We start from the raw sequence: 26,482 nt of genomic DNA, 5'->3' as shown, positions 1-26,482 counted from the left end.
ACTTCTTTCCGGTTTATCCATTCTTCTGGCTTCACTTCTCTGGTCTAAGCTGATAACTCTCTGGTGTCCAACCTTGACCTTTCTTCCCTTCTGAACACGTTGACCTTCCCACTACCTCAAGCTCAGTGCATCCATCACCCTTACCCTTCGGGCATCCCTATTCCTCTTTACACATCAGCCTCCAGGCTCCATGTCTCAGAGTGCCCATGTCCTTTCCCAATTCTGCTTTGCTTTTTCCTGAATTTCCTGTTCTATTTTGGTTGCCACCACCTGAACCAGGCTTTCTTTACTTTATCACTTCATACCTTCTGTCTTACAGAGTCCACTAGCCATAATCTTGCCTCTAGGCTCTCTCCTCAGTCACTGAGATGAGCTTCTGACCCCTTCCAAATGTTTCTAGCTTCATTCCATTACAAAGTTAGTTTTTACCATGTCATCCCTACCCAAACCATGAACACTCATTGGTTCCTGATGTCTCCTGTAGGGTTTGGCAACCCCTAGACTGAGGCCCACAGTACTGAGTGGCGCCCATACCCCAACTCTTTTACAGCACAGAGAGGTGCAGGAGCTTCCTCAACAGCATTCTCTCCTTCTCCTCTCCCCCACCCTGTACCAAACACACACACGCACACACACACACACATGCACACGCACACACACACGCACACGCACACACACACACACACACTCCCTTCTCTCCCAGACCTGAAGGCTGAACACAGAGACTGGGAGACTGACCTCTGCTTTCAGGGACGTGTTCTTTGAGAGAAAATGAAAGAAGAGTATTTTAAAAACTCTTTTCCTAGACTCATTTCCTGTGCAATTGCTCACCCTCTTCACAAGTTCTTATTTATCCTCCCCCTCGGAATCCACAGGCTCTTTATACTTGGGGACTAGAGGTCAGAGGCATCTTATCCAGCTCATCTTAATTTCTGGGAACAAATGTCAACACACCAACCTAAAACGTCACAGCGAGGTCGCTTTGGTCCCAACTGAAACGGAGACTCCTGACACGTGATAACTCAGAAGGGCTGTTATTACTGGAATAGAAAACCTTTCACTGAAACAGATAAATGAAGGCTTAAACCCTCCTTTAGAGTCATAGTTTAATACTCTCTGGTGCTTACATCTTAAAATGCTCTTCTTGCCTTACACAGACCTCTTCTTCCTAAAACACACCCAATACTCCAATCAGCCTGTCTTTCCCATAAGACTCTCAGCTCCATATCTTGCTCATAGCTGTGTTTCCAAGGCCTAGACAGGACCTGGCTCAGAGTAGGTGCTGAAACGGTAGATGGGTCAGTTGGTTGAGAGAGCGATTGAGTCCCCCAACTCTGGCTGTCTTTAAGGAATCACATGGCCCCATCATGAAGGCATTAGCCCACTGGATTTATTATTCATTAGTTTTATATTAACCTAGTATAGCTATATTTTATCACTAGAGGCATCAGATGAAGAAACCAAACCTGAACAAGAAAATAATTTCCTGGTTAAATGATTATTGGATATAGACAGGAGGAAGTTCAGGAGGAGGAAGGAAGTGAGATAACTTGAGCGGGGTGGGGTGGGGCGCGGGTAGGGAACAAACCTGCACAGTTAGAGCAAGTTTCTGAGTGTGCAAACAGTACAGTTTTCAGAGATGATTTTTATAAAAGGAATAATCAGACTACTTGCCTGTGTCTTTAAATAACTGATCATTGTCTTTAAAGGCTTCAGAAAGTTCCCTGATAGGCATCATGAAAGTGCTAAGGTTTCAGGGGTTTCTGTTAAAGTCCCACACCACGACACTTGCCTCTGGTTAATGTTGCTTTTGGTTCTTTGATGGCTAATAAGGTGCTGGCCGCAGATTACATAGCGAATTAGGTGCAGAGATAGGCTCTCCCTCTCCTTCATGTTCCATACTGGGAAGTGTGGTAGCAGGAGTTAGCACAGACTCCAAAGCCAGAGGGTCCAAGTCTTCACTCACTAGGTGCCAGACTTTGAGCAAGCTAAGTAATCCCTCTGTTTCTTAGTTTCCTCTCCTGAAAAAAATGAAGGGGAAAATGGCACCTATGCCTAGGGGTATTGTGAGAATTATATGAGTAAAAAGATACGAATCACACTCATAAAATTATAGCTCTTTGTGATTTATTATTGTTATTGTTCAGAATCCCTTGTTTAACCTGCCTTGATTCATGACCAGTCTGGCACATCACCCGGTACACATCTCAGAGAAGTGTTTCTTCCTTTCCATATAAAGTTTTCCTCTAAATTTCGGGGTTTTTCAACCTCAACACGGTTGGTATTTGGGGCTCAGTGATTTTTGTTAGAGCTGTCCTGTGCATCGCAGGCTGTTTAGCAGCATCCCTGACCTCTGTCCACTAGATGCCACTAGCACCCCCTTCCCCAGTAGTGATAGGCAAAGATGTCTCCAGTCATTGCAGAAAGTTCCTGGGAGAGGGGGACAAAATCACTCCCAGTTAAGAAGCACTGGTCTAAACAAACTGAAAGACTGAAGTCCATTGTGATTTATCTCTAAATGAGCATTTAGAAGAAGGCAGTGCAACCTCTGGCTAATTTGTAGCTTTTGTCAGAAAAGGGTAGACAGAGCATGTATTTCTGAGCTTGCTCTAAGTAAACAGCATTTTTAAAGTATTCTATCTCTTTATTTCTTAAAATAGGGGAGGAGTTTTGGAATTTACAATTCCCTGCTAATATGCAAGCAGAATTTTACCCATAGCCCAAATTATTCTTAAGTTGTTAAATTAAATCTCTTTTATGTATTTTGTAAGAGTTCATATAGTACCTGAGAGTAAGGGATGCTTCGACTATTATGCAAGCCCCACTAATGATAATAGGGTGTCTATAACAGCTAAAAGAGAGTTAAATCCCAAGGGCTTACAATGCCAACACTGAGATCATCAAGAATAAGGAAACTTACCACCACTGTATGCAAAACTGAAAAGAGGATGATGCATAAAATATACGTGGTAGAAGGAAAAACTAAGGGTAAATTGTTTTCCAAGTTAAGGAACTTCGGTAAGCACCAGCTTGTGCAAGGCCTGTGCTGTTAAATCAAACCTTAACATAACTTTTTGCTCCCTATGATTTAAACAAAGATGATTTTTCTCTTTTATTAGTATGCTTTTGGACACATCTCCCTCTATTGCATCCCCAGTTTCTCCCTTGGAGCTTTCCAACCAAGAATTCGGCTTGGCCAGGAAGCAGGGATCCTGGCAATGAGAAGGGTACAGTGTCGTCCTACCCCAGCCATGCCCCGGGGTCTGACTTCAGCCAGGGCGGCAGAGAGGGTCACTGGCCTACGAGGAGTAACTCTCCATCCTCCCATGGGCATTTACAAAAGCAGCCCTCTGTTTCACTAATCTTTCCCCACATAAGGGAGAAGCAGCAAGTGAATCTGACATGCCAAGTCATGCCCCAGAATAACATTATGAGATATTGGCTAGAGAGTACACTGCCTGCCTAGGCTTTCAACTTGAATGGCCTTGGTTTCCAACCCTGGCCCTGCCCGTTAACCCCTCTGAGCCTCTGTTTGCTCCCCTTGATGTTATGTGAGGCTTAGAAGTTGCACATGTGAAGTGCCGGGCACAGTGCCCGGCACCTAGAGATACTGCCGTGGTTGATAACAAGATGAGAAAATGAAAATAGCAATAATCATATTTACTGAGATCCTTTATGAGCTATAAGTTATGTATCATAAAACTCACTCATTTCACATGTATAATTCAATGTTTTTTGTAAATCATTACATTTATAGAGTTTTGTAACCAGCACTACAATCCAGTTTTAGAAACTTTCTGTGCCTACCCCAACTCCAAAAGAGCCATCATGCTCATTTGTGGTCAGTGCTGTTCCCATCCTCAGCCCTGGGTAACCCTGATCTGCTTTCTGTTGCTATAGAGTTGTCTTTTCCAAACATTCATATAGATGGAGTCATATAATATACAGTCTTTTCCATCTCACTCCTTTCAATTAGCATAACATTTTTGACCCTCAAAACTTTCAGTCCCTTTCCAGCAATATTACTTTATATTTGGCTAATTCTTTACATGTTCAATGTTACCTTATTACCTAACCACAGTAACTCTGTGTTAGATAATGTAGCTAGTGGCATCCCCATCTCACAGAGGGGGAAACTGAGGCATAGTGGCCCGTAAGAGGCCACACAGCCAGTTTGGTGGCAGAGAAATAACTAAAACCCTGTCTTCCTGATGCAAAACCAGAGCTTGTACTGGACTCCACCACCACAGAGGACAGCCAGCATGCCCCTCCCTCTCCTCTGATTGCAGAAGTTATTTACGAGGAGGGAAGGGGAAAGGAAGACGTTGGCCAACTGTTTGCAGATATGAAGGAAAGGGAAGCTTAGTAAAGAAGCCAGGCAGTAGATATGACAACAATAACATGCCCAGGCCAAGCGAGCCCTTGGTGAAAAGAGAGGGGACGCCTGGGAGGAAATTCTGACTTAGACGTTCTTTCTGCTTCCTTATTTTTCAGACGAGGTTTTTTATTCTCTTCCCCGAAACTTTCTATCAACATCTATGAGTAGCCGAGTGTATTTTCACAATGTGAATCTTAAGTATTGAGAATGTGAAGAACAATATCAACTTGATACCCTTGCTAATAAAACACAGTTAGACTCATACTACTACACATTCAGATGACGTTTCAGTTTATTGTCAGAGGAAATGTTAAAAATTCCATATGGGGCTTCCCTGGTGGCACAGTGGTTGAGAGTCCGCCTGCCAATGCACGGGACGCGGGTTCATGCCCGTGGTCCAGGAAGATCCCACATGCCGCGGAGCGGCTGGGCCCGTGAGCCATGGCCGCTGAGCCTGCGCTCCGCAACGGGAGAGGCCACAACAGTGAGAGGCCCGCGTACCGCCAAAAAAAAAAAAAAAAAAAAATCCATATGTAGTCTCTTTCTCAAAATGTTTTTAAAAATCCCATCCGGGTCAGCTTACATCTAAGTAAGGGTTACATGGGAGGGGCCGTTCCTTCACCAGATGCCACTGGTTAGTGCTTATGGAAATTAGCCCTATGTAAGGACTACGTGTAGAAAGAGTAAATGGGCTCTGAGTGAGAGCCTGAAGGCCTCTCTCTAGTAAAGTACATGAGAATGAACTTTATGATCTCTGCGTTTAATACTTTTCGAGGACTTTTTCCCTTTTGTGTTTGGAATAGGTGGTCCTGTCAGGTGAGGTGGCATATGGGGGTACATGTGTCTTCTCTTGTTATAAATTCTGAGAGGGCAGAATCCTATGTCTACTTCTTCAGCTCTTCCATAGCCCCTAACACAGTGCCTCCAAGGGCTTTACACATACCAGGTTCTCAATAATTCTTGGTAATAGATTATTACCTCAGTGTTTACTTACGTGTGCTTTATCTTGCAAACTCAAACAATACATGCTGTGGGCAAGTCCAACCTATATGTACAGAGTATCCCCTTTAAGTCCATTAGGAATTGTGCACTTATAAATGTAGTAAGTTCTTAATTAAAACATTTATTCAGTTCAGTTTAATTCAGTAGAGAGCCTTTATCTCACTGAGCAGTAATGCCCAGGCAGGCGGTAGCAGCCTGAGAGGAGGCAGTTGGGACGCGCTGAGGGGAGCCGGCTTAGCTCTGGCCTCTCCCCATCTGGGCCGGCTCCCAATCTCAGCAATGAATCTCTGCCTGTCTCTCACCTTCTTCCCTCACAACGATGCTCTGGCTTCTATCTTCAGGTAGAGGGAGGGGAAATGGGCGCTGGGGACAAGGCCCTCTGGGTCCCTTCTGTGACTTCAGAAGATGAGATTTGGGTAATAGCTTGCTGCTTCTCTCCATTTGTCTATTTCTACAATGAGTAAAGGCCCTAAGAACTCAGAGATGAATGAATGAATGAGTGCTCTCCAAATGTGAGGTTAGGTTTGTGTACTGTGTAAATGTGGTTAGGAATGAGCAGTGTCTATAGGTGTGATCAGGAGTGGTGGGTCTGTGCCCCTCTGTCTCTAGGCACTGCTGTTGTGCACATTTGTGCAGTGCATATAGATACAAGTGTGAGAGCTCTTAGCTCCCTTCCATAGGAACCCTTGTGAGCTCTTATTGAGCCCACAGAATCAGGGGCTCTGAACTTGTCCCATGGGGGAAATGAGAAGGTCATTTAGCAATGTTCAGATGGAGTTTCTAATTAACATCCTAGTTCTGAGCTTATAAATTGGCATTTATAAAATGTTTCATCATCTTTGCCTATAGGTTTTCCCCCAAAACTTCAATGTAACTACTTATATATGCTTAGCTGAAAGTAAGAAAAAATGTGCATGTATTTCTGAGCCTGCCAGCAAGGCCAGCTCACTGTGACCATCAGCCCTCAGTTCAGGGCTAGAGACTGACCTGTGTATATGTCTGCGCAGGTCGAAAAAGTGGGGCCTGGGACTCTAAGTCAACCTCTTCACCTGCTGTGCCATCCCCACTGCCCAGGGCTGGGTAAGTTCCTGTTGCAGAGAAGCAACTCTGTGAATTCAGTGTATGGTCTCCATCACTGCTGTGAGCAGAGCTGCCTGGAATCCACAAAGGAGTCCTGCCTGAGAATCTGGGGGCCAGAGGGGGGTGTTTTTCTGCTGTTTCCATTCAGAAGAGCATACCTGCCCAAGCTCATATGCAGGTGCACCTAACATTACAATAGGTGTGTTCCTGAAGAGTGTGGAAATGAAACCCTATTGCCCTGGTCTTCTCCACACCCATGCATGCTTCAAGTTGGACTAGGGGTGTCCCTGCTGACATCAAAAACTAGTAGTTTTTCCTCCCATAAACTTCTAGCTAAATCTTGAGCTCACTGACTTGTGTTCCACAAGACACAAGCTCCAGCACCTGAATAATTTTAAGAACCACTAGCAGGTTTCATCCCTACTTTCTACTCCTTGGTTTCTCTTCCAAGTAATTAGTGATCTGCAAACAAATGTGTACACAGAGCAGCATGCACTGCGTGTTCAATCAAAGCAACACTGCCAAGGTTCCTTTCAAAAGGGAGATGAGAGAGTCATTCTTTCTCATTGAACTTAGAAGAGCTTTGTAAGATATTGGGTGAATGTAACGTGTTAATATTACAAACAGTGACCCCATAATTTTGGCTCAATAGGTTATTTTAAAAGCACATTTAAATCTGTCCAAAGCAAGCCTGCATGGTTATAGCCTTAATTCTGCCTCTGAGTAAAGCAAAGAAATTCTCCATTTCAGGGGTTTATTAAACAAAACTCTGCACACTTCTCTCTTGGCTTAGGTTTATCACTTCAGGCAAGTTACTTAGTCTCCTAATCTCTAAAATGTAATAAAAACACCCATTTAAAAAGGACAGTGTGAGGTTTAAAAAATATGTGAAGAGCCTAACCCAGTGCCAGGCGTCTTAGAGGCACTTGGGAATTGTTAGTATTCTTCCCCCAATCTTCCAGCTCTCAGCCAAAACAAAGTGAGAGATAGAGAGAAAGCCAGTATTCAAAATAAACACAGAAGAGAATTATAAAGCCTTAGCAATATTAGAGTCCAATCTCTACTGAACTAAGACAAACCAGTACGTTAGGTCAGGCAAGCACCTTCAGGACCAGAGATCAGAGTGGGTTTCAAACTTGTGTTGTGTTGGTCTTGGGTTTATCTGTTTGGAATGAAATTCTAGGCAGATGTCTAGCAGAGAAGAGTCACCTGAAGCAGGGGGGACATTGGCGTGGGGAGGTGCTGGCTACAAATGTACCTGCTTGGCCACCCTCAGGTCTCCACCCTCCTTCCCCAGATAGTAGCCCTGGGGTGCTGTTGGGGGAAGGGACGGCTCTACATACACACTTTGCAAACACTGATTCTGGCCCTCATTTTACAGATGAAGAAACTAAAGTTCAGACTGGCCCTCACTGCTGAGAGAAACAGGCCTGAGGTCACAGAGTAATCAGTAGCAGAACTGGAACAAGAGCTCAGTTATCCTGATTCCCTGGCAACTGGTCCTCCTGTTTATCCCCATTAACCCCTTTGCCATCTGTCAGCAGACCCTATCTGAGGCTATGAAGGATCATGGCTAAATCCTGCTTTCATCCCTCTCTTCCCTTCAAGGATAGTCTTCCTACACACTTGTATCACTTTCACTATTCTAGTTTAAATTTGAGAGTAAAATGGTAAGTCATCAGCTCCTCTTTATCTTTGTTGTGTTTTAACAAAGCCAATCTCTTTTCATCCCCCAGGAAAAAAACAGCTACGCCACTGAAGATGGTGAGTTAATTCTGCTTTTAAATGTGCTTCATGTTTCCCGCAATGTTTATTCTTGTTCACTTATTTAAAGTTGACGATGCTTCCCGCTAAGGTGAACACAGCAGTCATGTTGCTGCCCAGACAGTCCAAGAGAAACTTGGAATCCTCACTTGGGTAGGGAAGATGCTGCATGGGAGGGTCACATCCCGGTGGCTTCACTGAATGTGAACCCGGTGGCTTCACTGAATGTGAATGGCCGATCAGCGGTCAGGCTCCCTGCGTCCCAAGACCTTTGTCTTCCCCTGTGTCTGCTTCCCACCCGCTGGCCTGGGAACTGATGACTGACAACCGCATATCAGGCACAAAGGCCTGAGTATACTCAACTTCTGGGCAGAACATGGGGAACCTGGGACAGCCCACTATTCGAGGAAGCCCACCTTGACCTGGTATCTATACTGTAGCCTGACATTTACAGTCCCTTACAAACACCAAGACGGTGGGGCCCTGAGATCAAAGCCAGATGCCAGATTTCCACTGCATAAGCACTACTGCCCAGCAGCTGCTGGGGGTCATGGTATCCACCAACCCTGCTGACAGAGTGGGGAGGCCAGGATGACACTGCTCCTTCCCTGACACACTTCCAGTCCATTGTCACTTAATGCAAAAGTGGGCCGGGGGACTGTGTGGTTTTAATTGTTGGTCTTATGACTGAAAGAAAAGCTATGCATCAAAGAAATGTTCTCCCCCAGTATTTATTTTAATAATATTGCTTTGACTTTTATTTCCACATACCACTGTATTGAAGATCCTTGCCTTGCTTTTTTTTTTTTTTAAATAGACTCCAGTTGTCTCTCAACAGAATGCCTCAAGTGTTTGTGAAGGTAAGCCTATATTACTTTGACAGATGAGCATGTCCTCTGAAAGTTATTTTGATTAAGGATTTGTATACAAATGTATTTCTAAATTTCTTTAATTATTCATAAGGCAACTGTGAACATAAAACTCAATTTTCTAAACAGAACAGTCTTTACTTTGCCATGAGTAGTGAGTAGCAAAGCTGATCAGGACCTGAGCTTGCCAGGCTGCATCTTTGGGGCAGGCCACAGTCTACATGCCCCAAACATGCCTGTTTGTAGACAGATATGACTTTACAGAAACAGTGCCACAGTGTTACATAGGTGTGAAGACTTATTTAGAGCCAGTCACGTATCTTAGAATTAATGGCTAAGTTAAGGTAATGAATTTTCAAAAACCTGTTTGTTTGAACAAGTTCTTGTGCTAAGTTTTCAAAATAATGTTTCCTGAGTTCAAACATCTATCTTAGTACATCTTCAAATGCTTCCCTTCCTTTGTTTTATCATAACCTAAAACCCTTATGTATACTTTTTATTAGAACTTTCCCATTAAAAAAAAAATTTGTATTTGAAAAATACTGGGGAAAAAAAAACAGAAAGAAGAATCATCCATAATCTCAACACTTAAAACACTATATAAAAATTAAAATCCTGCACCTGTCTAATTTCAATCTTGAAGGTACCCAATGTTAAAAGCTCACCATTTCCTGAGTTAATGTGGGCACACCTGGTCTCACAATGGACGGTAGACATTTGTGGAATGTGCATTACAACTCACCTGTCTGCTTTGACTGCTCTGTTGAGTTTTTTACATCATTTCCCACATCTTTCTCCCAGGCTGTTCCTGAGGTACCGCTCCCTTTCTGTGTCTTGCTTTCTTCTGCCTTTCCTGATGCTTTTGCCTTGCTGTCCTTCCATTCCTTACAGTCTTCCATGCCTGCTGAGCAGGGAGCTTGGAGTGATAATGGAGCATTAGGGTGAGCCTCTGTAGGAAGTAAGTACAACCCTGTGCAAATTTCATGGCTTCAGAAACTTCTGAAAACCATCAGATAACAGGCTCTTGGCATGTCCCACGCGGCTCGGGTGTCTTCATTCCCAAAGGGCTCCCAGTGCAGGAGCGTGGTCTCTCCTTTCAAGAGTAGAGGCAATGGCCATCCAAACCCAAAGCGGGTGAGCGGCCTCTTCTGACCTAGGAAGGAAGCCTCCTGGAGGATGGGGGCAAAAGCAGGGGTGGTCAAAGCTCATCAGGCCGTGGGGAACCAAAGTGTTCATTGTTTCTCCTGAAATTACCATGTTGTAAAGTCATGAACAAAACATCTCACGTGGCAGCTTGAAGTAACTTGCCACAAACTTGAAACAATCTTCAGAGATTCAAAGCTTCTGAATTTCTCTGCACCTCAAGAAACCCTGAAGTCTATCATCATTTATTTGAATCCTTGAGTTCTTACTGCTTTTATTTATTTTGGGTTCCTCTAATGGGAGATCAGTAGTTCTCAAACTTTCTTCCATGCAGGAGACAGACCTTTGGACATACCCAGACTTTAACACACCCTAGACGAAATTCGAGGGAGAATAAAGCATTACAATAATTTATAATCACTTTTATTAGTGGTTCAGCAATAAATGTTCTTCAACATAAACTTCTTAGATTTCAGGTTATGCACATTTCCCTGTGAACTAATTATAACTCCACCCCTTCCTCTCTCACTCAGGAAAAGAGTGAAATGCAAGTGAGATTTAACATTATTATAGGGATAACCTTGAATTTGCTCAATTAATTTTTCAAAAAAGTAGATCATTCGCAAACGCTGATATTTTACCTCTTATCAGTTAGAAATTACTTATACCATGTCTTATGACTAATGAAGACACACCAGGCTGTTGTAACACCTATGTGGAGGCCACATAGGAATCAGGGGTGACTAAAGCTTGCCCATCTTCTGGCTTTTACTTGTAATCACACACCTAAAGGTTCAGATTCCACAGGTTCAGTCTCCATGTATTTGTACATTGCCAAGAGGTGAATGAAGAGGTGGTAGGTGAATGGTATAACACCACTGAGTAGGAGTCCTGGTCTTAATAGCTCAGACACACCACCACACTGACAGGTGCACAAAGGGATGACATCCTGGTGAAAGACATGCTCATGGGAAGACATGTGACCAAATCTGGTTCCTCTTGGTTGATGTTTCTGGGTTTGGGCATGGGACAGACATTTCACCCTAATCCTACTATAATTTTCTTAATGCAGAAAAACCTATACCCGCTGAACGCCACCGAGGGTCTAGTCACAGACAAGAAAATATGCAGTCACAAGTTTTTCCTCCTCCTCCCCAGAAGTAAGAATTCTTTCTTTTAAAAATAAGTTTCGGGGCTTCTCTGGTGGCGCAGGGGTTGAGAGTCCGCCTGCCGATGCAGGGGACACGGGTTCATGACCCGGTCGGGAAGATCCCACATGCCGCAGAGCAGCTGGGCCCATGAGCCATGGCCGCTGAGCCTGCGCGTCCGGAGCCTGTGCTCCTCAACGGGAGAGGTCACAATAGTGAGAGGCCCGCGTACCTCAAAAAAAAAAAAAAAAAAAGTTTCCTTGGGACTTCCCTGGCAGTCCAGTGGTTAGGACTCCACGCCTCCATTACAGGGACCATGGGTTCAATCCCTGGTTGGGGAACTAACATCCCACATGCCACGCAGTGTGGCCAAAAAAATTAAAGTTTCCTTAACACCTGCATTGTTATACTGCACAGAAACACTGGCTTGTTGTGATTGGTAAAGATTTAATATTTCATTGCTTTGCAATTAAATTTAAAAAGGTATTAAGTAGGTAACAACTTTAAAAAAAACTGCTTAGAATTACAGAGACTGAACTAATATTTGGGTTAATTATTGGACTTCACTACAAAATAACACTAGTCAAGTCTCCTCTTTCTATAAAATTAAAGGGAATAATTTTACTTATCCTGAAGGTTTTGGTGCCTCTCCTATCTTTAGATATGTTTTATTGGCCATTCCTGTTGATCCTTTGTGATGCACCTGTTCTGAGTCTCTTCACTGAAAGCAAAAAGTCAAACTTATTCACCTTGTGCTTTGCCCTTTAATTAATCTGAAATTCTTCCTTTCAGACCAATTCATCAAAAACCCATACCTCTGCCAAGTAAGTACAATGAAGGCACGAAGTGCAATATCAGGTATTGGCTAAGGCTGGCTCTTCACGTCTGAGCCACCTGGGGGTCCAGGGCAACACTGCCTCTTCCAGCTGGAGTATCTTAGTATCCTCTCTAGCTTGTTTCCTCATCTGTAAAATGGGGCCAAGAATGTTTATGTCATGGAACTGTTCTGAAAAGTAAATAGATTTGAGATCATTTTTACTTTTTTTCTTTTTTAGTTTTGATTGAATATTTTACTGGTCATACTGGTCATCTTTTATTTATTTAATTTTTTTTCACAACAACAATACAACTATTTTCAAAATAAGATGATTAAGTAAAACAACATATTGTGCTTGGTACATAGAAGGTCCTCAATAAATGATAGCTATTTAAATTGAATCTAAAATACATTTTAATGATCGTAAAATGTATCTACAGAGGGCGCCCTGAAAAGAAGATCTGGCAAATATCTGGATAATTTTCCCTAGGCTAATAATACAAAACCCTAAAAACATATGAAGTCAGACTCACAGAACACAGCTGCCCAAACCTTGATTTACTTTCTACTCAATGTAGGAAAAAAATGAAAACACAAAATAAAACCCTACTGTACATGGATAAGTTGGAAAATATTCCAAAGTAATCAAGATTCAATAAATTTAAATAAAGAGAATAATTATTATATACAAAAAGTATGTGTGTTTATATAAACATAAATCTGTTTCTTAGGCTTTAATTGGATTTTTGATTCATCTTAAATAAAAGAAACAAACTTTTCTAAAATTCTGAACACAAAGTGAAATGGTATAGCTATAGAAATTTTATTGTTTTTTTACTACGTAAAGCTTTATTATACCATTTATTGTTTTTCAACCCAAGTCATTCTTTCAATTGACAAATACTTATTGACTGTCTGCCATGTGCCAGGCAATATTTTAGATCCAGAGGATACAGCAGTGAATAAAACAGAGTCCCTTCCTTTATGGAGCTTCTTTTCTACTAGAGGAGAAATAAACAACTAGATAAGCCATACAATATCAGGCAAATGTTAAAGTGATATAAAGAAAAATAAAGCAAGGTGGCAGTGGGTGGGCACAGAGAGGAATGGAGCCAGTGAGGGCTGCTGTGGTCAGGGAAGACCTCACCTGTAAAATGGGGTCTGATAGCTCCTCCCATAAAGGGCGGAAGTGAAGGCAAAGTGAGCTAAGATGTGAGAAACAGGACAGGGCTGGCACATATTCAGGGATCAGAAAATGTCAGCCTTGAACTCCCCCAAATGCCCAAACCGTGGAAACCACCAACCTCCTTGTACTATGTACTTTAGGAAAGCGTGACCTCCCACCCTATTTTTGCTGCTCCCACCCGGGAATACTGTCCCCACCTGTCAGAACACAGCCTTCCTTCATACTCAGCCCTCCTGGGACTGCCAAGCCCTCATTGCTCCCTCCTGTTAACAACAGTGGCTGTCACCTTTGAATGTCCAGGGCACTTTTATCTGAAGCAGTTGGTTCATCTAAACCTGTTTCTCTTGTAGACTTCCCCTCCTAAGAAAGGACAACTCTAGTTGCTCTGGTCAAAAACCTTAGAGTCACCCATGACTCCTCACTTGCTTTTCTTTTTTTCTTTTTTATAAATGTATTTATTTATTTTTGGCTGCATTGGGTCTTCGTGGCTGCGCGTGGGCTTTCTCTAGTTGCGGCGAGCGGGGGCTACTCTTCATTGCGGTGCGTGGGCTTCTCATTGCGGTGGCTTCTTTGGTTGCGGTGGCTTCTTTGGTTGCGGAGCATGGGCTCTAGGCGCGCAGGCTTCAGTACTTGTGGCATGCGGGCTCAGTAGTTGTGGCTCACGGGCTTATTTGCTCTGCGGCATGTGGAATCTTCCCAGACCAGGGCTTGAACCCGTGTCCCCTGCATCGGCAGGCAGATTCTTAACCACGGCGCCACCGGGGAAGTCCCCTCACTTGCTTTCTTCACACCTCCCAGCTGTTCCTTCAAAATACATTTGGAATCCAGTCACTCTCGCTAATTCTGCTGATGCCATCTGTTCCAAGCCACCATCACCTCCTGCCTGGGCTTGCAAGACTCAACTGACCTCCTCTCTCTGCTCTTGCCCCCTTCTATCTATTTCCAGCCCTGGAGTCAGAGTGACCTTGTTAAAAGACAGGCAAATCACACTATTCTGTTCAAAACCCCCCCCAAAAGCTTCCCATACCATGCTTGTTAAAGCCCAAGTCATGCTAAGTGTCCACTGGGTCCCACAAACCTGGTCCCTTCACCACCTCCTGTATGACTTCATCCCTTGTTCTTCACCCCTTTTCTCACTGCAGTCCAGGCACAGTGGCCCCCTCTCTATTCCTCAAATATGCCAGGCCCTTGCGTTCACTGTTCCCTACACCTGCAACATTGTTTCCTCAGATATCCACAGGCCTCCTCCCTCTCCACCTACAGATCTTACCCAAGTGTCACCCCAGTGGGGCTCTCCCTCCCCAGCCTATTTAAACATACTACTTATCCGAAGCTATCCCCCACCCACTTCCCTATTTTTCTTCATAGCACTTACGACTTTGTAATATTGTATATATATATTATGTCTTTATTGCCTATCTCACTCCATTAAAATTTAAGCTCCAAGAGGGAGGGGCATTTTGCTGTTTTGTTGACTGCTGTATACTCCCAAAGCCTAGATCCATGGCAGGTACACAATAAAGAATGAATGAGTGAGTGGATGAATGAATGAATGAATACAGCTAAGTATTTTCTCCATTTCATGTGTCTCCATGTCTCCACATTTAGATGGTAAACTCCTTGAGGGAGTTTATGCCTTAGGGCAGAAATTCTCAATCATTTTGACCTCAGGACCATTCTAACACTCTTAAAATCATTACAGACCCAAAGAACTATGGTTTATGTGTTTCTTTCTAATGATATTTAATGTATTAGTTAGAAGACATTTAAAATATTTATGAATCCATTTTTAAAATATTAAACTCATTACATGTTAACAACATATTTTTATGAAAAAAATATATTTTCCAAACAAAAAAAAATTTAGGGGGAAGAGTGGCATTGTTTTACATTTTTAAAATCTCTTTAATGCCTCGAATAACAGAGGCAGCTGAATTCTCATATCTGCGTCTACAATCTGTTACAATATGTTTTACTGGTCGAAGTATATGAGGAAAATTGGGCTTCACAGAGATATGTATTTGGAAAAAACCTCGCAAACGCCCTGAAAGAATCTTGGGGATTCCCAGGGTCCTCAGACCTCACTTTGAGAAGCACAACTCTTAAGGATTTTTTGGTGTGTGTGATTTTTTTATTTGTGTGATTTTTCAGTGTGTGTTCCTTGTAGCTCCCAGCACAGTGTTGAGGTATAGGCAGAGTAACTGCTCAAGATATAATGGGATCCACTGATTTTTCAAATCCCTTTCAGGATTTCCAGAAGGAGGAAGCCCAACTGTGGATGGCCCATTACCCAGCTTTTCATCTAATTCCAATTTGTCAGAACAGGTATGACATGAACTCGTTATCAGTAAACTGCAGGAAAGGGCATGACTTCTTATAAGAGGGTCTTTGGAGTGAAGCTTGGGAACAGATTCTATTTTAAGTGAGCCTGTGAGTTGTCATTTGCTGATGGGTACAGAATACATTTTTTTCCCAACTGTTAAGACTTTGCTCCATTTATACTTATTTATATTCTGGATGCCATAAATAACAATTGGTGTTTCTTCAAAACTAGCAAAGAAGTGTGTTGTTTTTATTGTTCTTCCTCTCACATAGATTCTATTTAAACTATGTAATTTTTTCAGAATAGATCTGTGGAGGCATATGATATTAAGACATAAAATAGCATAGTTTAAAAAAAGACAGGGAAAGGACTCGGTGTGCCCTTGGGCAAGTCTCTAAGCTTTCTCAAATGTAAAATAAGGATGATAGCATGTATTCGTCTTGGCTTCAAAGTTGTTACAAGAATCAAATAAGATATTTGTAAAAACACTTCGGAAATTATAAAACGCTCCACAAAGCAACAGTAAGATCATAATAGAAAGGGAGATGATAACTTATTTAGGAGAAAGGAATAAATGGTTCAGGAATCTAGCAGGATTAGGTCTCAAGTTCAAATACTAAGTCTACCCCCTACAGCCAAACTGGGGAAAAGTCAATTATATAATCCTTGTTGTTGATCAAAAGAAGCATATAACTCATTTTCAGATTACTGGCCCAAATGTACTTAGGCCTTTCTGGTAATGCAAAATGGGACTTTGTTTCCAGTGCACAGAAGGTTCAGTGTCATTGAAGGGCCATCTCATGCTTAATAATGCCCTCTCACTCACAGGAAGCTGACGTTCACTGTAAACCATGGTACGCTGGTGCCTGCGATCGAAAGTCGGCCGAAGAGGCATTATACAGATCAAACAAGGTCTGACCATTTTAAAATCTCATGTTGTGCCCTCAGCCTATATTGGCACAGTTGTCATCCCGAAAATATGCTAATTAAGTAATTGCAACAATTATGGATGCAGGGATCTTTTCTCTTTACTTACTCAAGAGGAACTGCCATCCCCTCCTCTCTTTGAAGTACCTCCCTCTTTCTTTGTTCCTCTATCTTATTGCTGCTTGTCCTTTCATCTATACATGGATCCATAGGCTCCACGGCTCTCCAAATAGTGGAAGAGAAGAAAGCTCTGGAGGGGATCTCTGTAAGGCTTGGTGCTACATGAGATCCATCCAGCAGTGAGATGTAACAGACTATTTTGGATCAATGCTTGGGATAAAAGATTGGGATCAAGATGGCAAAAAGTACTGGGAAGTAAATTTTTGGAGCGTCCAAGCCCAGTCATATAGGAACACTAGAACAGTCTGGACAATCCAAGATTAAAGTGCCACTTTTCTTTATCTTTCTCTTTTCTCCGCCCACTTGCACCTTGCCTTGTCAGAATATACTGGTTTTTTGTGGGTTATTTTGGCTGCATTGGGTCTTCGTTTGCTGTGTGTGGGCTTTCTCTAGTTGTGGCTAGCAGGGGCTACTCTTCATTGTGGTGCACGGGCTTCTCATTGCAGTGGCTTCTATTGTTGCAGAGCACGGGCCCTAGAGTGCAAGGGCTTCCGTAATTGTGGCACGTGGGTTCAGTAGTTGTGGCTCATGGGCTCTAGAGCACAGGTTCAGTAGTTGTGGCGCACAGGCTTAGTTGCTCTGCGGCATGTGGGATCTTCTCGGACCAGGGATAGAGTCCCTTGTCCCCTGCATTGGCAGGCAGATTCTTAACCACTGCGCCACTAGGGAAGTCCAGAATATACTGTTTTCTGCCACCGTTGTTTAGTCCTAGCTCTACAATGAAATATATTAAATGCTTTCCATCAGTCCTGTTGCTTCCTCAGTTATCTCTTTTTGTTTGGTGAAGCTCACCTGTAGTAGATTCTCAGGAAGGACTGTGCTTACGTTATTCCCTGAGTTCTTGCACGTTCGAAACTGTTTTTCATAGCCTGATACCTGGAGGAAATCTTGGCTGGATGTAAAATCCTTGGCTTGAGTTTTTAAAAGTGTTGCTCCACTGGATTGCCTTGATGCTTCTGAGAACTCTGACGCTAATGTTACTTTCTTGCCCTTATTTTTTGATATTTTTTTTCTTGCCCTTATTATTTGATATTTTAATCTGATGGCTCTGCAGATTTCTTTCTTTTTAAAGTCTAATAGTTTTACCAGATTATGTCTCTGAGTGGATTTCCAGGTCAATGTTTTCAGGTAGATGGAAACCCTTTCAATATGTAGATTTAAGTTTTCTCTTATTTCTTATTTCTCTTATTTCCAAAACATTTTCTTAAATTATAGTCTTAAAGAGTAGTTCTGTTTCGTTATTTTGTTTTTTTTTCAAGGACTCACATTACATGTATTTTAGACCTTTCTTTGGGGGGGTCTTTCTTTCAATCCAACCACTCTGACGTTATTGTACTTTTTTTTTTTTTAATCTCTCTCTCTCTCTTTTTTATTTTTTGTTTTCTTTCTTGGTTGTTTCCATGCCTTCCTTCAGTCATTTATTAAATCTTCATTTAAGGCTATTGTCCCTTGGGCATCTTGTAATTTCTTCTTCATTTCTGATACAGGTTTGTCTTTCTTTTCAACTTCTTTCCCAGGTTTTTTTTGTTGTTGTGTTTTGTTTTTTTAATTAATTAATTTATCTATTTATTTTTGGCTGTGTTCGGTCTTCGTTTCTGCACGTGGGCTTTCTCTAGTTGCAGCGAGTGGGGGCTACTCTTCGTTGCGGTGTGCAGGCTTCTCATTGCAGTGGCTTCTCTTGTTGCAGAGCACAGGCCCTAGGTGCGTGGGCTTCAGTAGTTGTGGGCTCAGTAGTTGTGGCTTGCGGGCTCTAGAGCACAGGCTCAGTAGTTGTGGTGCATGGGCTTAGTTGCTCCATGGCATGTGGGATCTTCCTGGACCAGGGCTTGAACCCATGTCCCCTGCATTGGCAGGCAGATTCTTAACCACTGTGCCACCAGGTAAGTGCTTTTTCCCAGGTTCGATCAACTCTTATTGCATTTCTTCTTCCTGTTTTTGTCTATTTTTTGTTCATAATTTTTGATTTATGATTGTAGAATATTTTACAAGATATTTAATTAAATTTGGAATGTTGTGTTACAATATTTTTTCTGCTTCAACATAAATTTTTGGAGAGAGAATTTTTATCAGTTGAAATGTTTTGATTTCCAATATCTGCTTTCTTCTTATAGCACTTTTGAATGGAATTTGTTTGATATATTTTTTTTATTCATAGGCAACTTGTGAACATGGTTCCTAGTTCAAGAGTGCCCTTTAGGTTTGATCTTAATGTGTCCCTTCACACATTTCCAAAGCCTATAAACATAAGATCTTATTTAGTGCCTCAAAAAGCTAGCATTTACCTCTTTCAGAATTTTCTGTAAGTATATATTTTACTGAAGTATTTTCTTGCAAAATAATAAAACAAGCTCTAATTGGTAATAAAAATCGTACCTAAATAATTACCTTTTGAATATAATATAGGTATTTTTCATAAACTGATTTTTAACCTATGGAAATACAAGTAACACTAATCATAATTATTCTTTCTTTTAATAAACAGGATGGATCATTTCTTATTCGGAAAAGCTCTGGCCATGATTCCAAACAGCCATATACACTAGTTGTATTTTTTAATAAGCGAGTATATAATATCCCTGTGCGATTTATTGAAGCAACAAAACAGTATGCTTTGGGCAGAAAGAAAACTGGTGAAGAGGTCAGTAATTTCTCTTCTAATCCAACTCTATAACTAGGTTTTGAGCACAATGCCATCATACTATATTAGGTGCCAGAGATGTGGAGAAAGGATACAAGAGTACCTGGCCTAAGGCTTGCACATTGTCATAGAGTACGAGATAAAATACTATGTTTGGGCAGTATATCCTATGAGAGAACAGAAAGGAGGAAAGACTGGTATGATGTAAAAGCTATATCTTTTATCCTGTTGCTTAAGGAGGTCAGTCTGACTTGGCATTTTGTTTGCTTTGTTTTTTAGATGCCACATATAAGTGAAATCATATGGTATTTGTCTTTCTCTGTCTGACTTACTTCACTTAGTGTAATACCCTCTTGTCCACCCATGTTGTCACAAATGGCACAATTTCATTCTTTTTATGGCTGAGTAATATTCCATTGTATATATATATCACATCATCTTTACCTATTCATCTTTTGATGGACACTTAGTTTGCTTCCATATCTTGGCTACTGTAAATAATGCTTGTATGAACATCAGAGTGTATGTAACTTTTTGAATTAGTGTTTTCATTTTCTTTGGATATATACCCAGGATAGGAATTGGTGGATCATATGGCAGTTCTATTTTTAATTTTTTGAGGAATCTCCATGCTGTTTTTCATAGTTGTCATACCAATGTACATTCCCACCAACAGTGCACGCGGGTTCCCTTCTCTTCACATCCTCACAAGCATGTTGTTTCTTGTCTTTTTGATAATAGCCATTCTCACAGGTGTGATGTGATATCTCATTGTGGTTCTGATTTTCATTTTCCTGATGATTAGTGATGTTGAGCATCATTTCATGTGCCTGTTGGACATCTGCATGTCTTCTTCAGAAAAATGTCTACTCAGGTCCTCTGCCCATTTTTTAATTAGATTGCTTATTTGTTTGTTTGATACTGAGTTACATGAGTTCTTTATATATTTTGGATATTATCCCCTCATCAGACATATTATTTGCAAATATCTTCTCTCATTCAGTAGGTTGCCTTTTTCTTTTGTTGATGGTTTCCTTTGTTATGCAAAATCTTTTTAGTTTGGTGTAGTCCCATTTGTTTATTTGTGCTTTTGTCACCCTTGCTTGAGGAGACATGTCCAAAAAATATTGCTAAGACCAGTGTCAAAGAGCATACTGCTTATGTTTTCTTCTGGGAGTTCTATGGTTTCAGGTCTTACATTTAAATCTTTAATTCATTTTGAGTCTATTTTTTTTGTATATGGTATAATAAAATGGTCTAAAATTTTCTGTTCATCAAAGGTCAAAATCAACAGAGTAAAAAGGCAACCTATGAAACAGGAGAAAATATTTGCAAATTATGTGTCTGATAAGAGGTTAATATCCAGAATATGTAAAGAACTCTTATAACTTTGTAGTATAGTTTAATGTAGTCCTATTTGTCTATTTTTTGTTTTGTTGCCTGTGCTTTTGGTGTAACATCCAAGAAATCATTGCCAAATGCAGCCTCATGAAGCTTTCTCCCTGTTTTCTTCGAGGAGTTTTATAGTTTGGAGTTTTATTTTGCTTTTAATAAAGTCTCAGATAGTTAGAAAATGCAAAACTCTGAAAACACAAAACACTGGTCAAGACCAAATGGGTTTTAAAATATAGATTGCATTATCATTTCACACCAGTTAAACTTTAACAGAACTGTCTGCTTCTCCCTACTCACAAAAACCTTCATTCTCACTGAAACCTTGATATGACAAGTTTTTTAAACTATATGCTCCTCAACAGTAATCAGTAGTGGGATATGGTGGTGATCCTAGTAGGACAGAGTGACTTTGGATGGATGGTTACATTCTAAAGCCTCCCCAGGGACTTCCCTGGTGGCGCAGTGGTTAAGAATCCGCCTGCCAATGCAGGGGACATGGGTTTGAGCCCTGGTCTGGGAAGATCCCACATGCCGCGGAGCAGCTAAGCCTGTGCACCACAACTACTGAGCCTGTGCTCTAGAGCCCACGAGCACAACTACTGAAGCCCATGCACCTAGAGCCCGTGCTCCACAACAAGAGAAGCCACTGCAATGAGAAGCCAGTGCATCGCAATGAAGAGTAGCCCCCGCTCGCTGCAACTAGAGAAAGCCCACGCGCAGCAACGAAAGACTCAATGCAGCCAAATAAATAAATAAATAATAATAAATTTTTTTTAAAAAGCCTCCCCAGGGGTCCAGTACTTCTGTAAGAGGCTTAAGGGTAGGTGAGGGCGCTGTCCTTTTTAGTGGTACTGAAATTCACTCAGATAAATTTTGAGCTCTCAGAGGGGCTCTGGACTTCCTTGTCGTGCTAGGAAACTCTGATAAACAGTGGTTCTTCTTGGCTTAAAGAATCTTCAACCCTACCTCAGAATGAATAGATCAGAGCTTCACCTCACTCCCCAATTATCCAGCCTATGGATACCAAAATAAATACATATTATTATAATAGCATCTGGAAGTACTGACAGAGTCCTTTAAAACACTTACTTAAACTATCTATAATAAAAAGATAATTTCTCCCATATACTGAACATCTGAATTGAAAAATGAAAACTTTGGTTACATGATGTCAACCATGTGGAGATCTGGAAAAGTCTGTTTGTCTGTATTTGTGTTTGGGTATTCATGGGTAGAAAAAGTAACTAGCTGATTAACTGTTTAACTTTTTTTGCAAATGTTTTGACATTATGTGGATACATATTGAGTATTTTATCGCTCTGAGATCTGTTTGCTTTATTTTATTGACCATGGGATTTTGAGTTATCAAACAATTGTTTTTCTGTCCATGTATGAATATCTCAAATACACTGAATTAGTGTAGACCAAAAAAAAAGTGTTAAGGGGAAACTGCAACTAAGTTATGCTCAATCCTTCATTCAGTCAAATCACAAATATGCCTCAAGTCCAGTCCCTACTTCAAACATTTCAACTCAGCTCAACCCCCTACTTCAAACATTTTAATCCCCAAACTCTGCAACAAAGCAATCCTCAGAAATATTCAGAAGAGTATAAGAACAGAATGAGATGCTTATTTGTATAAGCAAAGCAACTCTCTCCTATATTTACTGGGTTCAGAACACACTTTTTCACTTGGAATTCACTTCAAAGAGGTTGTACTATTTCATTTCCTGGTGTGTTAGTCCATAAATTTACCTTCCAACTGCATTCAGTTTAACAATATGCTGTGCCAAACAAACAGAATGAATGTCTTTATGAATATCATAAAAGCAATTCATTGGCAAGTACAGGAGGGCTGAATGATTGAAGAGAAAGTAAGAAATAAGGACTAAAGGTACTTGAAAGTCTCTGTCTCTCCTCCCTGACCTAATATTCAGAAGCCAATTATCTAAAAGACAACTGGTGTTTCATTTGAAAAATGACTAGTATTCTGAATACTTTACTTATTTAATATATAATATTTGGAAGCTATTCAAATAATTAATAAAGGCTTTTAAACATTTTTTATTCCAGATGTTTATCTTTATATGAAAAACTAAGAGAAAATGAAGTCAATTGGTGGTAATTGCTAAATTATATGGCAGTGTTGCAAAACAATTACCCCTTTAAAAAAATGACTCTAAATGCATTTATCTGATGATCGTGAGCTTGTAGCACTTTTGTATAATCAATGCATTTCATTTCTTGGTCTGTGTTATACTTATTTTATCTTTCATTTAAAACATTGATCATTTTTCAGAAAAAAATTGTGATAGCCTTAAACTAAAACCAATAGACAATAGGAATTAATATATGGAAAAACATGTATGTATAGTAAGAGCCTAGCATGAAATTATTACCTAGGCACTAATTTAGCTCTAAACTTAATGGGAGCTAAAGCAAAAATGAGTATATGAGGGTTTATAAAGGTTTCCTTATTTATTCATAAAAAAGAACACAAAAACAAACATGAATTAACCTGGGAAATAACTCTCTTCACATTAAATTCTAACGTTAATTTACTACATCAGTCCTTGTATCTAACACATGCAACATAACAGATAATCTATGTTTTATAAAAATGTAGAGAAATTCAATGTATGACAGTTTTACACTTGGCACTAAATAAAAACCAAAATATTAAAATATTACATCATAACTCAATAAAGTAATTTTCTCTAAGAAGTTATACTAATTGAGGATGTCAGTTGCATTTTCAGTCTCATTGAATGGCCAGGGTCTGCCACCTCAAAGGTTACAGCCATTGTTAAATTAGACTTTTTTGGATAGAATGTCATCTGGGACCTAGTAACTCTGACTAACTTGAAAGAGTTGGAGAAGATGGGAGGAGTGGAGCTCACTGTTAATATAAATGCCAATTTATAATTCATCTATGTTTTCTTGTTCTAGTACTTTGGAAGTGTTGCTGAAATCATCAAGAATCATCAACACAGTCCCCTGGTTCTTATTGACAGTCAGAATAACACAAAAGATTCCACAAGACTGAAATATGCAGTTAAAGTTTCATAAATTAAAAAAAAATTTTAAAGGAAGTCAACATCATTGCTTCAGATATTTTACCTACTTCTACTTTTGAGGAAAAAGTCCAAAAACTTCATATTTTGGATTATGAATCGTCCAGTAATAAAATAGAAGATGAGGAAGCTGTTGAGTGGTCGTCGACTTCCTTATAAGAAGCTCACATGGACATGTTCTGTTGCCTGACTTGATGAACTGTTAATATCTGGTGAGGCTGAGAATATGCTACTAATATTCTCCAAATAAATGTCTTTATTTAAAAAAACAGGTGTAAAGTATTTTCAGTCATGTAAGAAAATAACATGCTACTTCCAGAAAAAGAAAATGATACTCTTGGATAAAACAAAGCTGCTGAAAATTTAGACCACCACAATGGTCCTAGTGCCCCAGTGTAACAAGGACGCCTACTGTCAGTGCTTGACAATTGCCTTGGTTAAAATTTTAATGTGTAGAAAATAAAATATAGATAATATATGATATTTATAAATACAAATAAGGGGGATGTAATGGTTCCTTTTTGTGAGCTCCCAACCATGGGAGATGTATACAGATATGAACTTTCTTATCCATGATTATGTTGTTAGCTTAGCTTATTAAATATAATTATACCCTCTTTGATCTGCATGTCTATTAAATGGACCCTAAACTTGATATGAGGTTCAGAGTGGGATGAGAGCAAAACTAGATTAAAAGCCTAGGGAAACAGCCCACAGAACAGGGGCAGAAGAGCAGACATTGATGAACACTCAGGAACAAAAGAGATACCATTGTAAGCAGCCACATCCAAGGTCTTAGGTTGTCCCAGTAACGTATTATACTCTGTCATATGAAAGCTTTTTATCCTACTGTGTACTTTAGACAGCACTGAAATAATGAAGCAGCTAATTAAGATAAATCTAATAATTAAATGAGGAATGCACTTGATCACTGAGTAAGACAGCAATCTGAAAGGATTTTGAAATTCTAGAAGGTTATGAACTCACAAACTCACTTATAAAAATAACTGTATTGGGGCTTCCCTGGTGGCGCAGTGGTTGAGAGTCCGCCTGCCGATGCAGGGGACACGGGTTCGTGCCCCGGTCCGGGAGGATCCCACATGCCGTGGAGCGGCTGGGCCTGTGAGCCATGGCTGCTGAGCCTGCGCGTCCGGAGCCTGTGCTCCGCAGCGGGAGAGGCCACAACAGTGAGAGGCCCACGTACCGCCAAAAAAATAAAAAAAAATAAAAAAATAAAATAACTGTATTCTTAAATGTCATAATACCCCCCTTTCACTTTTATATTTATTTGTTTACTCACCATTTCCAGCGCTCTTAATTCCTTTGTATAGATCTAATATCCACCTGGTATCATTTTCCTTCCACATGAAGAATTTCTCTTAACATTTAAGGTAGAGCAATTTTACTGGTGATGACATATCTTAGACTTCTCTTTTGTGAAATTTTGTTTTATCTTCATTTTTGAAGGGTAATTTTGCTAGAGAAAGAATTCTAGGATGACTTCGGTACCTTAAAGATATCATTCCACTCTTCTGGCCTGTAGCGTTTCTGATGACAAGTCTGCAGTAATTCTTATCTTTGATTCTCAGTACATAATGTGTGCTTTTTTTCTCTGGCTGCAATAAAATTTTTCTCCTTATCACCTGTGATAATGAAAATGTGATTATAATGTGTCTGGTATGGTTTTCTTTTTTCTGCTTGAGCTTCATGTTGCTTCTTGGATCTTTGTATTTATAGTTTTCACCAAATTTAGGGGAAAAGTTTCAATTATTATTTTTTCTTCAAATATTTTTTCTGTTATCCTTCTTCTCCTCCCCTTCAGGGACTCCAGTTACAGGAATGTCACACGACTTGATATTGCCCCATCGTATGGCAGCCATGGAGGTGCACTGTTTGGATCTCCCATCAGGAAAAAATTTGGTGCTCAGCTGTAGGAGTGCAATTAGCTGACAGCCTTTAGCTGTTAATGCCTTCAGAATCTGCCTTGGGTTTTGAGCCAAGCCTATGCTCTTCCTAAGCAGCCCTCAGTCTGGCTAATTCTGCCCAACATGGAATTCCTCTAACTAATGGATAGTCTTTAACCTAAAGTATCCATTGAGTTGGCTGACTTTGTCAGTGGTGCATGGAAGTCTGAGGCTTTCTGTACCTAATTCTGCTTCCACTCACCAACCTTTTCTTTCACCAGTATCAGATCTGCATTATGGTGTGAAAGCTTTTCTTACTCAATCTTGCTCCATCCCCCGGGCATTACTGTCCAATAAACCTCTTGTACTCCTAATTACAACTCAGCATCTTCTCCCCAGAAGACCCAAATGACAGATTTAGTACCAGGAGTAGTTTCAAGAAAGTAGGCATAGGGCTTCCCTGGTGGCGCAGTGGTTGAGAGTCCGCCTGCCGATGCAGGGGACACGGGTTCGTGCCCCGACCCGGGAAGATCCCACATGCCGCAGAGCGGCTGGGCCTGTGAGCCATGGCTGCTAGGCCTGCGCGTCCGGAGCCTGTGCTCCGCAATGGGAGAGGCCACAACAGTGAGAAGCCCACGTACAGCAGAAAAAAAA

General features: G+C 40.8%; 1 protein-coding gene across 5 annotated transcripts in view; it reads left to right on the top strand.

Moving 5' to 3' along the window:
- The window catches only part of BLNK (B cell linker), an 80,167-nt gene extending 55,974 nt beyond the window's left edge, over positions 1-24,193 (top strand). For 3 of the 5 annotated variants that reach the window (XM_007456185.1, XM_007456184.1, XM_007456183.1), the window contains 8 exons: positions 6,388-6,460; positions 8,197-8,224; positions 9,042-9,084; positions 11,309-11,396; positions 12,177-12,208; positions 15,636-15,712; positions 16,539-16,622; positions 23,800-24,186. In XM_007456185.1, coding sequence (XP_007456247.1) covers positions 6,388-6,460; positions 8,197-8,224; positions 9,042-9,084; positions 11,309-11,396; positions 12,177-12,208; positions 15,636-15,712; positions 16,539-16,622; positions 23,800-23,919 — 545 coding nt within the window. In that variant the 3' untranslated portion in view covers positions 23,920-24,186. Of the gene's footprint in view, positions 1-6,387; positions 6,461-8,196; positions 8,225-9,041; positions 9,085-11,308; positions 11,397-12,176; positions 12,209-15,635; positions 15,713-16,538; positions 16,623-19,299; positions 19,456-23,799 lie in introns of all 5 variants that reach the window. The other 2 variants (XM_007456181.1, XM_007456182.1) reach the window with 2 other exon arrangements.
- Positions 24,194-26,482: the final 2,289 nt, after the last annotated feature.

Source organism: Lipotes vexillifer, unplaced genomic scaffold (assembly GCF_000442215.2).
Source record: "Lipotes vexillifer unplaced genomic scaffold, Lipotes_vexillifer_v1.1 scaffold184, whole genome shotgun sequence".
In the NCBI taxonomy this organism is placed as follows: domain Eukaryota; kingdom Metazoa; phylum Chordata; class Mammalia; order Artiodactyla; family Lipotidae; genus Lipotes; species Lipotes vexillifer.
This window is presented reverse-complemented; position numbering and strand designations above follow the sequence as displayed.